Source organism: Rhinolophus sinicus, linkage group LG04 (assembly GCF_036562045.2).
Source record: "Rhinolophus sinicus isolate RSC01 linkage group LG04, ASM3656204v1, whole genome shotgun sequence".
NCBI lineage: Eukaryota > Metazoa > Chordata > Mammalia > Chiroptera > Rhinolophidae > Rhinolophus > Rhinolophus sinicus.
The window spans coordinates 124443159-124455784 of NC_133754.1; the positions used below are offsets into that span (position 1 = coordinate 124443159).

General features: G+C 39.4%; 2 protein-coding genes across 2 annotated transcripts; one reads left to right on the forward strand and one right to left on the reverse strand.

Moving 5' to 3' along the window:
- Positions 1 to 484: 484 nt before the first annotated feature.
- LOC109457435 (interferon omega-1) lies at positions 485 to 1048 on the reverse strand. The gene has a single exon (XM_019750349.2). The coding sequence runs from the start codon at positions 1046 to 1048 to the stop codon at positions 485 to 487; it is 564 nt and encodes a 187-aa protein (XP_019605908.2).
- Positions 1049 to 11006: 9958 nt separating this feature from the next.
- Positions 11007 to 11885, forward strand: LOC109457436 (interferon alpha-2). Its single transcript, XM_019750350.2, has one exon. The coding sequence runs from the start codon at positions 11337 to 11339 to the stop codon at positions 11883 to 11885; it is 549 nt and encodes a 182-aa protein (XP_019605909.2). The 5' UTR covers positions 11007 to 11336.
- Positions 11886 to 12626: the final 741 nt, after the last annotated feature.

The following is a 12626-nucleotide window of genomic DNA, read 5'->3' on the forward strand; positions in this document are numbered from 1 at the left end:
CCAAGGCTTATGAATGAATGAATGAACTGTATCACATACATTTACATTTAGTTTGCAGAATTAGGACTCTGGGGAGAGGTTTTGTTTTGTTTTGTTTTTTGTTTTTTTTTAAGGAAGAGATATTTCCTAATATAAATGTATAAGTAAAAAAGTAAAATTTTTTACTAAAAAAGAAAATGTGAGCATATTCTTATATAAAAATAAAATACAAATGCAAATGCCATAAAATGAATAGATAAGTTTATATTAATAAATAAATACATATATACGTACACACATACATACATATTTTTAAACATGAGGTTCAGCCACAGGGTACCAGTTACATTCCTCCAATTCTGAAATAGTTTGACATAGGTAAGCTTAATATTACTGATAAAAATATGCCAAATATGATTCAAATTATTTTATAGCTGAAGCAAAAAATAACAGTTTTAGAAAAGACTGACCAATTAAGAGTCTGAGCTGAGAATCAGGTTCTTTCTTATTTCCTGAGTTTTCTTATGAGGTTGTTAACAAAGAAAAAACACTTCCTGGTTTCCCCTCTGACAACCTCCCAGGCACAGTCACTGTATTTCTTCTCTTTCAGGTAGAGACGGATGCCCTGGAAGTATGTCTTCACGGCCAGTGTAGGGTCCTTCTTACCCCCAGCAGATTCTGCCTGTCCTGTCTCCTGCACCAAACAGGGTTCCAGGTCTTCTAGCTGCCGATGGAGTCCAGTGAGGAGCTTGTCCAGCAGGGTCGTGTTCCAGGCAACAGAGGAGTGCTTTGTGAGGAAGAGGTTCAAGATCTGCTGGAGCATCTCGTAAAGGACAGAGATAGCCTGGGCGTTCTGGACCTCACTGCTATCTACTGTCTCCTGGGGGAATCTGAAGTCATTTCTGTCCTCCAGACAGAGGGAAAAGGAGATTTTCCTCATTTGGCTCAGAATCATGAAGTTCTCCCTGCTGACCAGGACATGGTTCAGATGCAGGTCACAGCTAGTAGAGAAGATGGAGCTGGAGAAAATCATCACCAACGCCATCAGTGAAGAGACTGAAAAAGCCATTGGCAAATTATAGGAAGACGCTATTCTGGTTGAGATGGAAGATTGTGAACTTTTTTCCAGCTTCTCTGAGTATCTTTTCCATCTTCATGTCTTTTAAATACCGAGCAGTATGGTTTTCATATTTTGACCTTTCACCAAATCTTTGTACTTCCCCATTTTGGGCTTTCGTTTTTCTTCAAGGGCCTGGAAAATTGTCATTAGTTTCAACACTTTCTGTATTCTTATAATTGAAGTGTAGTTTATTCATGAAAAAAATTAGAAGTCCTAATTCAATGGAATGCTTATCATATTAATAAAAATATGAATTTGGGTGGGTTCTGGTCAAGATGGTAGAGTAAGTGGATACTGTGTTTGCATCCTCCTATGAGCACATCAAAATTACAACTAAATTATAGAACCATCAACCTGGAGAACCATCTGAAGATTAGCTGAACCGAAGTCCTACAACTAAGGATATAAAAAGAAGCCATCTTGAGACTGGTAGGAGGAGTGGAGACATGGAATGAGCTGGTCCCCATACTCATGTGTGGCAGTTGACAATTTGGAGGGATATCTCAGCTGTAGAGCCCCCCCCCCCAAGGAACGAGGGACCCCAGCCCCACACTGGGGTCCCCATCCCAGAGTGCCAGTGCTGAGAAGAAGAGCCCCCACAACATCTGGCTGTGACAATCAATGGAGATTCTGCCCATCTGTGTGAGATAGAAGGCTGCTAGAAACCCAGGTGTCCTCTTAAAGGGCTCACGCACAGACCCACTCTCTCACAGGCACTCACCCTGGGCTCCAGCAGAGGGACAGTAGCTTCGGGGGTGCTGAAAACAGGGAGAAGCTGAGTTGTGGGCTGCAGGACAAGGGCTGGAGGGACAACCACCATTGTTCCTGTACTGAGCCTTCCTCCCATGTGGCTGAGGGGCTGGCGCCATATTTCCTGTGTTGAGCCCTCCCCCACATGGCCAATTCTGAATCTGCATTGGCTTGGTGAACGGCACTTGCCCCACACTGGTGACTCCCTGAGACCTAACTCGTGTATCGCCCAAGGCTCTTTCAATGATTGAGCTTTATGAGCAGCCAGCAGGTGGCAGCAGACCCTTTTACTGAGTGGTCCCAGGCCTGGTACTGGTGGCAGCCAGCCTCGGTTTGCAGTATAATCTCTCCAACACACCTCCAGGCTTAGCACAGGCAGCTGTCAACTGCGGATTGCTTTGTAGCTCTTACCAGGTAGCCCCAGGCCGGTCATACACAGTGGCTGACATTGCTGTACCGGAGCCACTCCCCAGAGCCACCAGAACTGACACACCTGGTGGCTGGCATCAGACCACAACAGAGCACAACCCAGTTGACTCACAGGCAGCACACTCAAAGGGTGGTCTTGGCAGGCAGAAGATCCCACTGGGGGAAATTCTGCTATGTGGAGTCAACCCCTGCACAGCAGTTTGTATGGTGTGGTCGTGGCCAATGCACATAGCCAGTCAGCTTGAGGGTCAACGCCATTCACTGATGTGCCAACAGCAATCCAAGCTCAACTACAACAGGAAGGCATACACAACTCACACAAAGGACACTACTGGAGTGCCCAGCTCAGGTGACCAGGGAGACTGCATCATGGGCACCATAAGACAATTACTACATAAGTCCACCCTGCCAAGACTGGGAGACATAGCAAATCTACCTAATACATAGAAACAAACACAGAGAGGTAGCTGAAATGAGGAGACAATATATATATATATATATATATATATATATATATATATATATATATATATATATATATTCCAAATGAAAGAACAAGAGAAACCTTCAGAAAAAGAACTAAATGAAATGGAGGTAAGCAATCTACCAGATACAGAGTTCAAAACACTGGTTATAAGGATGCTCAAGGAAATTAGGGAAAACTCAACTAAGAGATAGGAAACATAAAAATAGAGATCGAAATCATAAAAAAGAACCACTCAGAAGTAAAGAATACAATAAGTGAAATGAAGAATACACTAGAAGGAATCAACAGCAGCTTAGATGAAGAAGCAGAAGATCAAGTCAGTGATTTACAATACAAGGTAACAGAAAACACCCTATCAGAACAGAAAAAAACAATACAAAAAAATGAGGATAGTTTAAGGGATCTATGGGACAACATCAAGCCTACCAACATCCGCATCATAGGGGTACCAGAAGAAGGAGAGAGAAGAAGGAATTGAAAACTTGTTTGAAGATATAATGATGGAAAAGTCCCTAACCTGGTGAAGGAAATAGATATGCAAGAACAGGAAGTGTAGAGAGTCCCAAAGATGAATCCAAAGAGGCCCACACTAAGACACATCATAATTAAAATGGCAAAGGTTAAAGACAAAGAGAGAATCCTAAAAGCAGCAAGAGAAAAGCAGTTAGTTACCTACAAGGGAGCTCCATAAGACTGTCAGCTGATTTCTCAGCAGAAACTTTTCAGGCCAGAAGGGTTTGGCACGAAGTACTCAAAGTGACGGAAAAGCAAGGACCTACAACCAGGATTAGTCTACCCAGTAAAGCTATCATTTAGAGTCAAAGGATAGAGAAAGAGTTTCCCAGACAAGAGAAAGCTAAAGGAATTCATCAACACCAAACCAGAATTACAATGAATCACAGAGGGACTTCTTTAAGATGAAAAAAAGATTTAAAAATATGAATAATAAAATGGCAATAACTACATGTCTATCAACAATTACTTTCAATGTAAATGAATTAAGTGTTCCAAGAAAAAGATAAGGTGGCTGGATGGATAAGGAAACAAGACCCTTACATATGCTGCCTATAAGAGACGCACTTCAGATTGAAAGACATACACAGATGGAAAGTAAAGGGATGAGAAAAAATATTTCATGAAAATGAAAATGAAAAGAAGAAAAGTTGGGGCAGCAATACTTATACCAGACAAAATAAAGTTTAAAACAAAGGCTATAAGAAGAGATAAAGAAAGACCCAGTAATCCTACTTCTGGGTATTTATCTGAAGAAACCCAAAACACTACTTTGAGGGGATGTGTACATCCATATTTTCATTGCAGCATTGTAGATGTGGAGGCAGCCTGAGTTTCCATCAATGGTTTAATGAATAAATAGTAGGTGGCACATACATACAATGGAATATTGCTTGGCCGTGGGAGGGAATGTGTTCTTGCCATCTGCAGTGTCATGGATGCACCTGGAAGGTATTATGCTGAGTAGAGTATATCAGACAGAGAAAGACAGGTGCAATGTGATTTCGCTCATATGTGGAATCTAATGAGAAAAATAAACAAATGAACAACACAGAAACAAACTTATAGGTACAGAGAACATTTTGATGGTTGCCAGACAGGAGGAGAGTTGGGGGTTGGGGAAAAAGGTGAAGGCATTAAGAAGTACAGATTAGTAGTTACGAAATCGTCATGGGGATGTAAAGTAGACCATAAGGAACATAGCCAATAATATAGTCATAACTACGTATAGTGCCAAGTCACTTCTTAAATTATATAAATGTCTAACCACTGTGCTGTACACCTGAAATTAACATAAAATAATATTGAATGTCAACTGTAATTGAAAAATTAAAAAGGGGGGGAAGGTGAAGGGGAATAAGAGTTTTAAATTTCCAGGTATAACAAATAAGTCATGGGGATGTAATGTACAGCATGGGGAATATAGTCAATAATATTATGAGAGCATCGTACAGTGTCAGATGGTTGCTGGACTTAAAGTGATCACTTGTTAAGGTATATAAGTGTTGAATAACTATTGTGTACACCTGAAACTAATATAATATTGTATGTTAACTACATTTTAATAAAAATCTTTAAAAAAATAAAATCAAATGAGATATCACCTCACACCTGTCAGAGTGGCTTATCATCAACAGATGAATAAACAACAAGTGTTGGTGAAGATGTGGAGAAAAGGGAACCCTTGTACATTGTTGGTGGGATTGCAAATTGGTGCAGCCACTATGGAAAACAGTGTGAAGGTTCCTCAAAAAATTAAAAATAGAACTACCTTCTGACCCAGCAATTCCAATTCTAGATATTTATCTGAAGAAACCCAAAACACTAATTCGAACAGATATTTGCACCCCTATGCTCACTGCAGCATTATTTACAATAGCCGAGATATGGAAGCAACATAAATACCCATCAATGGATAATTGGCTAAATAAGAGGTGATATATATATATATATATATATATATATATATATATATATATATACACAATGGAATATTACTCAGCCAAAAAAATTAAATCTTACCATTTGTGACAACATAGATGAACCCAGAAGGTGTTATGCTAAGTGAAATAAGTCAAACAGAGAAAGACAAATACCATATGATTTCACTTATATGTGGAATCTAAAGAATAAAATTAATGAACAAACAAAACAGAAACAGACTTATAGTGCAGAGAACACATTGATGGTTGGGGGGCTGGGTGAAAAAGGTGAAGGGATTAAGAAGTACAAATTGGTAGTTACAAAGTAGTCATGGGGATGTAAGGTACAGCATAGAGAATACAGTCAATAATGTAATACCTGTGACCCATGGAACATTGAGGGATCACTTTGTAAATTATATAATTGTCTAATGACTATGCTGTACACCTGAAACTACTATAAAATAATATTGAATGTCAACTGTAATTGAAAAAAAAAGGCTTTGAGCTAGTGATAGAGCTATCTGAATCTTTCTTCCTGATGTGAAGAACAACTTTTAAGGAGTTTACTAGGCTTCTTTGTGAGGTCTTTTTCCTGCCTCTGGATATCTCTCTTGGAAGTGTTGATCAGGTGTGCAAGATACTTGTCCTTTATATGCATGGATCTTACCTTATTTTCTGCTGCAAAACATTTAGTTATATTTGGTTTTATTTACTCTATTTAACTGAGAAAATTATTGAATATTTACTATGTGCCAATCATTACACAAAACTCAGGCTATTCCAAGATAGTCAAACCTCTGTTCTTGCTCTCAAGAGCAGTAAAATGTAATCACTACTACTGTCCAGGCACTCAAGCAGTTGGAATATGTCTTTCTGCTTTGTGACAGCCTCCTTGTCCTAGCCCAGGACATTGTCCTGTCTCTGCTGAAGTCATGGTTAAACAACTCATTTTTTCTTTACTATTTTTGTATAATTTTTAAATTGTTACCTCTTCTTTTGTATTTCTCTTTTCACTTCAAAAAAAGTTGTCCTAATGCTCCTGAAATCTTTTCTATTTTTACTTCGAGGTTTACTGCAGAAAAGGAAGGAGCAGGAGGAGGAGGAGAGAAAATATAAGGGAAAGAAGAGGCGATACATTTCGTGTATGATTTTTCAAGACATCTTGACTTTACTCTCTCTTTTAACATTCCTAGAAAGTGAAAGTAAGCAGTTATGAAAAAGTAATGCACAAAGGCAAATGGAAAGTAAATGCTGAAAATTAAGGAAAAATGAAGTGACATCTTCTCTATCCAAATGACAAAATGTCACTTTACACAAGTCAGGGATTGAGGACTCTACAGAGTGACAGGCTTCAAACCAGCCCTCGTGAAATTGTAGCTACAGACAGGTACAGAAGGAGGGCAGCTGGCTCTTTAAGGCAGGCTATGACTTAAAGGATTAGTCAGAGAATCTATCTATCTATCTATCTATCTATCTATCTATCTATCTATCTATCTATCTATCTATCATCTATCTATCATCTGTCTATATCTATTTTTGTCACTGTCCAAGGAGATTATCAGATTCCGGGGATTTAGCCACAACAAATCACTCAAAAGAGACCAGTTGTAGACTGGTCAGCCATTTTATTAATGTATGAGTGGTCAGCTATTACCTGGAAGCTAATAGATGTTAGTCATTTGGACAGGGCATTTCCTGCCACGTGAACTCAAGATTATGTTCACATAAGAGATGCGATTGAAAATAAGTGTTTATTAGTGAGGAGGGAAAGCTGATCATTACGGAAACTTCCATTCAATTCCTGTAGTTGGATGTTACTTAAGCAATTTCTATTAATCTATCAAACTTAAATAAAATACAGTAAACCAGGTTATCTTAAACATTTAAATAGTTTTTACAAACTTAATAAAGGTCAAAATGTTCTCTGTATCTATGAGCTTGTTTCTGATTTGTTTGTTTGTTTATTTTGTTCTTTAGATTTCACATATAAACAAAATCACATTGCATCTGTCTTTCGCTATCTGACATACTTCACTCAGCACAATACCCTCTAGGTCCATCCATTACACCACAGATGATGGGAATACATTCGTGGCATGCAGGGTGTCATGCGGGGTCTCAGCTCCGCATGACATAAGAACGCAGGATGTGGTGAGGCCAAAAAGGAACACCCACAGAGCCATAGACAGGGGAATTATACCACTATATTCTGCTGGCAGCTGGGTTGGAGACACAGGAAGCAGGAGCCACACTGTCCACAACCCGCCGTCCTAACTGCAATCCGTGCTTGCCAGCCACCATCTTCTTGCTAGCCCCCCTTTTGCTGCTAGCATAGCCACGGCAGTTATATTAGTGGCCAATGGCTCACTGGTTACAGCTGACGGCCAACTAGCCACAGCTGATGGCCATCCAATCACAGTTGATGGCCATTTACTACCCGAGTGAGCACCTTTCCATGTGAGGCCAAGAGCCTGGAAACTGCACTCCTGGCTCTGTCCCCACAATTCCTTTCCATGACCAAGCAATATTCCACTGTATATATGTACCACCTCCTCTTTATCCATTCTTCCATTGACGCACACCAAGGCTGCCTCCACATCTTGGCCATTGGAAACAATGCTGTAATGAACATATGGATGCACATATCTCCTCGAAGTAGCATTTTGGGTTTGTTTCTTCAAATAATAACCCAGAAGTGGGATTACTGGGTCCTTCTTTGTCATTTGTTATAGCCTTTGTTTTAAACTCTTTTTTGTCCGGTATAAGCATTGGTATTTTTGTTTGTCTGTTTCCATTTTAATGAACTATTTTTTTGTATCCCTTTACTTTTAGTCTCTGTGTGTCTTTTGATCTGAAGTGAGTCTCTTGTAGGTAACATATGTAAGGGTCTTATCCATTCAGCCACCCTATGTGTTTTGATTGAAATATTTGACCCTTTACATTTAAAGTAATTGTTGAAAGTTATTGTTTAAAGTTATTGCCATTTTATTATTCATATTTTTAATCTTTTTTTCTTCTTAAAGAAGTTACTTTATCATTTCTTATAATGCTTGTTTCCTGGTGATGAACTCGTTTAACTTTTTCTTGCTGGGAGGCTCTTTCTCTACCCTTTGATTCTAAATGTAGCTTTGCTTGGTAGATTAATCTTGGTTGTAGGTCCTTCCTTTTTTATCACTTTGAGTACTCCATGCCAATCCCTTCTGGCCTGCAAAGTTTCTGTTGAGAAATCAGCTGATAGAGTTATGTAAGCTCCCTTGTAGGTAGCTAACTGCTTTTCTCTTGCTGCTCTCTCTCTTTGTCTTTAACGTTTGCCATTTTAGTTATGATGTGTCTTGGTGTGTGTCTCTTGGGTTCATATTGTTTGGGACTTTCTGCACTTCCTGGGTTTGTATATTTATATCCTTCACCAGGTTAGGGATGTTTTCCATCATTATTTCTTCAAATAGGTTTTCAATTCCTTGCTTTCTTTTCCTTCTTATACCCTTATAATGTTGGGAGGCTTGATGTTGTCCCACAGGCCCCTTAAACTATCCTTAATTTTTTGGATTCTTTTTTTTTTTTGCTGTTCTGACTGGGTGTTTTCTGCTACTTTATCTTCTAACTCAATCTTCTACTTCATGTAACCTACTGTTAATTCCCTCTAATGTGTTCTTTATTTCAGTCAATTACTGATATAAAGAATGCATTATTATTCATTTCTGACTGGTTCTTCTTTATGGTTTATATCTCCATGTTTATGCTTCCTATCTCTTTGTTGAAGTTCTCCCTGAGATAATTGAGCATCCTTATAACCAGTTTATAATCCTTATAACCAGTTTTGAATGCTGAGTCTGGTAGATTGATTGTCTCCATTTTGCTTAGTTCTTTTTCTGGAGCTTTGTTCTGTTCTTTCAATTGGGACATATATCTTTGACTCCCCATTTTGGCTGCCACCCTATGCTTGTTTCTATGTATTAGGTAGAGCTGCTATGTCTCCTGGTCTTAGAAGAGTGGCCTTATGTAGTAGGTGTCCTGTGGGGCCCAGTGGTGCAGTCTCCCTCGTCACCTGAGCCAGGTGCTGCAGGTGTGTCCCTTGTGTGGGTTGTGTGTGTCCTCCTGTTGTAGTTGAGACTTGGTTACTGTTTGCACATCAATGAGAGGGACTGACCCTTAGGCTGAGTGGTTGTGAGGACTGGCTTTTATGACAGTGGAGGAGCTGTTGTGCAGGGCCTGATCCTACAGAGCAAGATTTGCTTTAGCAGGACTCTGGTGCCTGCCCATTCTGACTTTTGAATGCATCCTTGGAAGCTGCCAGGTGATGCTCAGCTCGGTTAGAAGCCAGCCACTGAGTGTGCCAATTCTGGTCCTGGGAGGGGCCCTGCCACAGGCCAAGTTCAGCTGTAGCCTGTACCTTACCTGAGGCCACCTGGAATGAGCCATAAAGCAATCTACAGATGGCTGCCACCTGGACTGGGCTTGGAGAGGCCAAGTCTTGAACCAGGGCCCTTTATGAGGAATGCTTGGGTCACTGGCAATCCTCTGTCTCTCACTCAGCTACAATCTCCACTGGTTTTCACAGTCAGGAGTTATGGGGACTTCTCTTGCTGGCCCTGGAACCCTGGGCTGGGAAACCAGATATGGGTCCTTTCTCAGGGGGAACTTTCTAGCCAAGATATCCCTCCTGATTTTTAACTGCCACACATGGGTATGGAGATCCATGTAGTTTAGTTGTAATTTTGATGTGGTTGTGAGAGGACGCAAGCTAAGCATTTATGTACTCCACCATCTTGACTATAAATCTATAAGATTATCATTTTCTGATACACTTCCCAAATTCTAGGTCTGCTCACTCTTTTGAAGATGTGGTTCCTTTTTTACTAGATATGGGACAGTGAACCCTCTGTGCATCTCCTCAGTGACAGGTATCTTGCTGGACACTCAAATATGGGCATTACTGCCCTCAGAGTGCTTTATAGTCTAGCAGGTAGTCAGATGTTAAATAATTAGGTTGATTAATTAATTATAAACATACAGAGTGTAGTTAAAGAAGAATGCTTAAGGTTAATGAGGAATAATGTGGAGGCAGAATAGTATAGCAGTAAAATACCACTTATATAATAAATTGTGGCTTTTAGCAAGTTAAATAGCATCCCTGAACTTTCAATTTCCTTATTTTCAAAATGTAAATAATTATAGTAATTATCTCATAGGGAAGCTGAGCAGATTAAATCAAATAATGTTTGTAAAACACTTTGCTGAGAGTCTATATATAATTAAAGATTGCTGCCATTGATATTATTAAAAATAATCGGTGTATTACAGATTCAATGAAGACATGTCATGATAAGCTATGAATATCATTGCAGCCCCATTATCCCTGAACATGTGGTAGGCTATCACTTGTCAACGGAATATCTAAGGAGATGAGATTACCTATATTACCATACAATGACTGAGGCAGAGTTTTTATTGTGAAAGGTTGTACTTGGTAGAGAACAGGGAGAATCACACACTGGCAAACTTGAAACTTTTAGGAAACAAGCACCTAACAAAGTGTCTGGCAGATCATAGGTATACTATAATTTATTTTTAACAAATGATATTTGTGATATTGTTTCTCCCAAAATATCTTCAGTGAGTTTAAGATCAACTCAGGTGATATCTTTAAGGTACATATACAGTTGAACTTTTTAAAAAAGAGGAAAAGTGGAAATAAGAAGAAAATAAGAAAAATTATAATCTTCTCTTTTATAAGCTCTTGTATATTTCCTGCTGTCCTGAAAATGCCACCGTTTATTGCGTGAGTGTTTCTTTCTTCTCTGACTTTGTCCAGGCTTTTCTCCCCTAGAACAACCTAAGAATTGTGAAAAATATGTTATAATGCTATGGCAGATACTGCATTGGTACATGTAGTTTGGAGTTCCCCATCTAGGCCCTCATGTCAATAAACATATATTTTTAATTGGCTTCTTGAAAAACCAAAAGTAGGAAGGGAAATGAAAGAGAAATAAATTGAAAATAAAAAACAAAACAAAAAATCCCAGAAAATGAAAGTTCCTATCCTCACTATTTAGAAGGCACTCATCACCCAAAGTCCTCAGAACTTGCTTAGACTTCCCCTTCAGGAAATCCTGCAGAATCTCCCAGCTTTTCCATGGCCCTCTCTATCTCTGTGCTGCTGGCCCTGTGGATGCTGTGCTCCAGCCCTGCTGGCTCTCTGGACTGTGACCTGCCTCTGAGCTCTGGCAACTTCACACTTTTGAGTCAAATGGAGAGAATCTCCATTCTGTCCTGTCTGACAGACAGGACTGACTTTAGATTTCCTCAGACACTTGTGGACGGGAGCCAGTTTGAGAAGACGCAAGCTATGGCTGTCATGCATGAGGTGTTCCAGCAGATCCTCAACCTCTTCGGCACAAGTGGCTCTCTTACGACTTGGGATGAGACCCTCCTGGGTAAATTCCTCAGTGGACTTTATCGGCAGCTGAGTGACCTGGAGATGTGTTTAAGGAAGGAAAAGGGGGTGGCAGAGTCACCTCTGGCAAGTGAGAACTCCAGACTGGCTGTGAAGAGGTACTTCCGAGGAATCAGTATGTATCTGAAAGAGAGAGAATACAGCCATTGTGCTTGGGAGATTGTCAGGGTGGAAATCAGCAGGTGCTTGTTCTTTGTTAACAAGCTCACAGAAAAATTCAGGAAATAAAGAAGACATTGAGCCTGAAGACAGTTCATCTGGTCAACCAAATGGCTATTTTCTAAGACTCAACGTGCAATCTTCATCTCTATTTTTATAACAGATGATAAATAAGTAATAGCAAATGTAAAGGATTATTGTAAAACTATATTAAATGTTGTAAGTTACAATAACTTGTTTAGAACAATCCATTTGCTATAGCTGAAAAAAACATGTAATTTTTATTTAAATTATTTAAATATTTATGCTGTTCATAGTATTTAAATATTTATTGTTCATAAAACACTTGTTTAGTATTATATTTTGTATGAGACTACTGTTTATTTTTAAGTTATGGTAAAAACAAGCAATTTTTAAAAACCATTTTTATTTGCACATACATTTTGAATAAAAACCTAAAGCCGGATCCCACAAAATAAACCTAAGCAAGATTCCTGAATAAAGAGGGGATAGGGGTAGCCCGGCATGAATCATAGCACAATGGACATGTTGAGGAAGGACTGGATGTGGTTCCTCACGGTGTAGCTTAGAGGCGGAAGGGGCATCTGTGGAGGAAAGCCCAGGGCATGGCCACAACTGCCTGCTTGGTGCCTATAACAACTGGACATACTTCAGGGTTTAATGGAGAACCATCAGGTAGAGATACTTGTTATTGCTGTTATTGTCATTAACTATGCACATAGTAGTTAGCCAGTAAATAATTATTCACCTCTGAGTCTTTTGTACTAATTATTAGGTTGGTGCAAAAGT

Coding starts and splice junctions, on each gene's coding strand:
- LOC109457435 (XM_019750349.2), bottom strand. CDS start 1,048: ATGGCTTTTTCAGTCTCTTCACTGATGGCGTTGGTGATGATTTTCTCC.
- LOC109457436 (XM_019750350.2), top strand. CDS start 11,337: ATGGCCCTCTCTATCTCTGTGCTGCTGGCCCTGTGGATGCTGTGCTCC.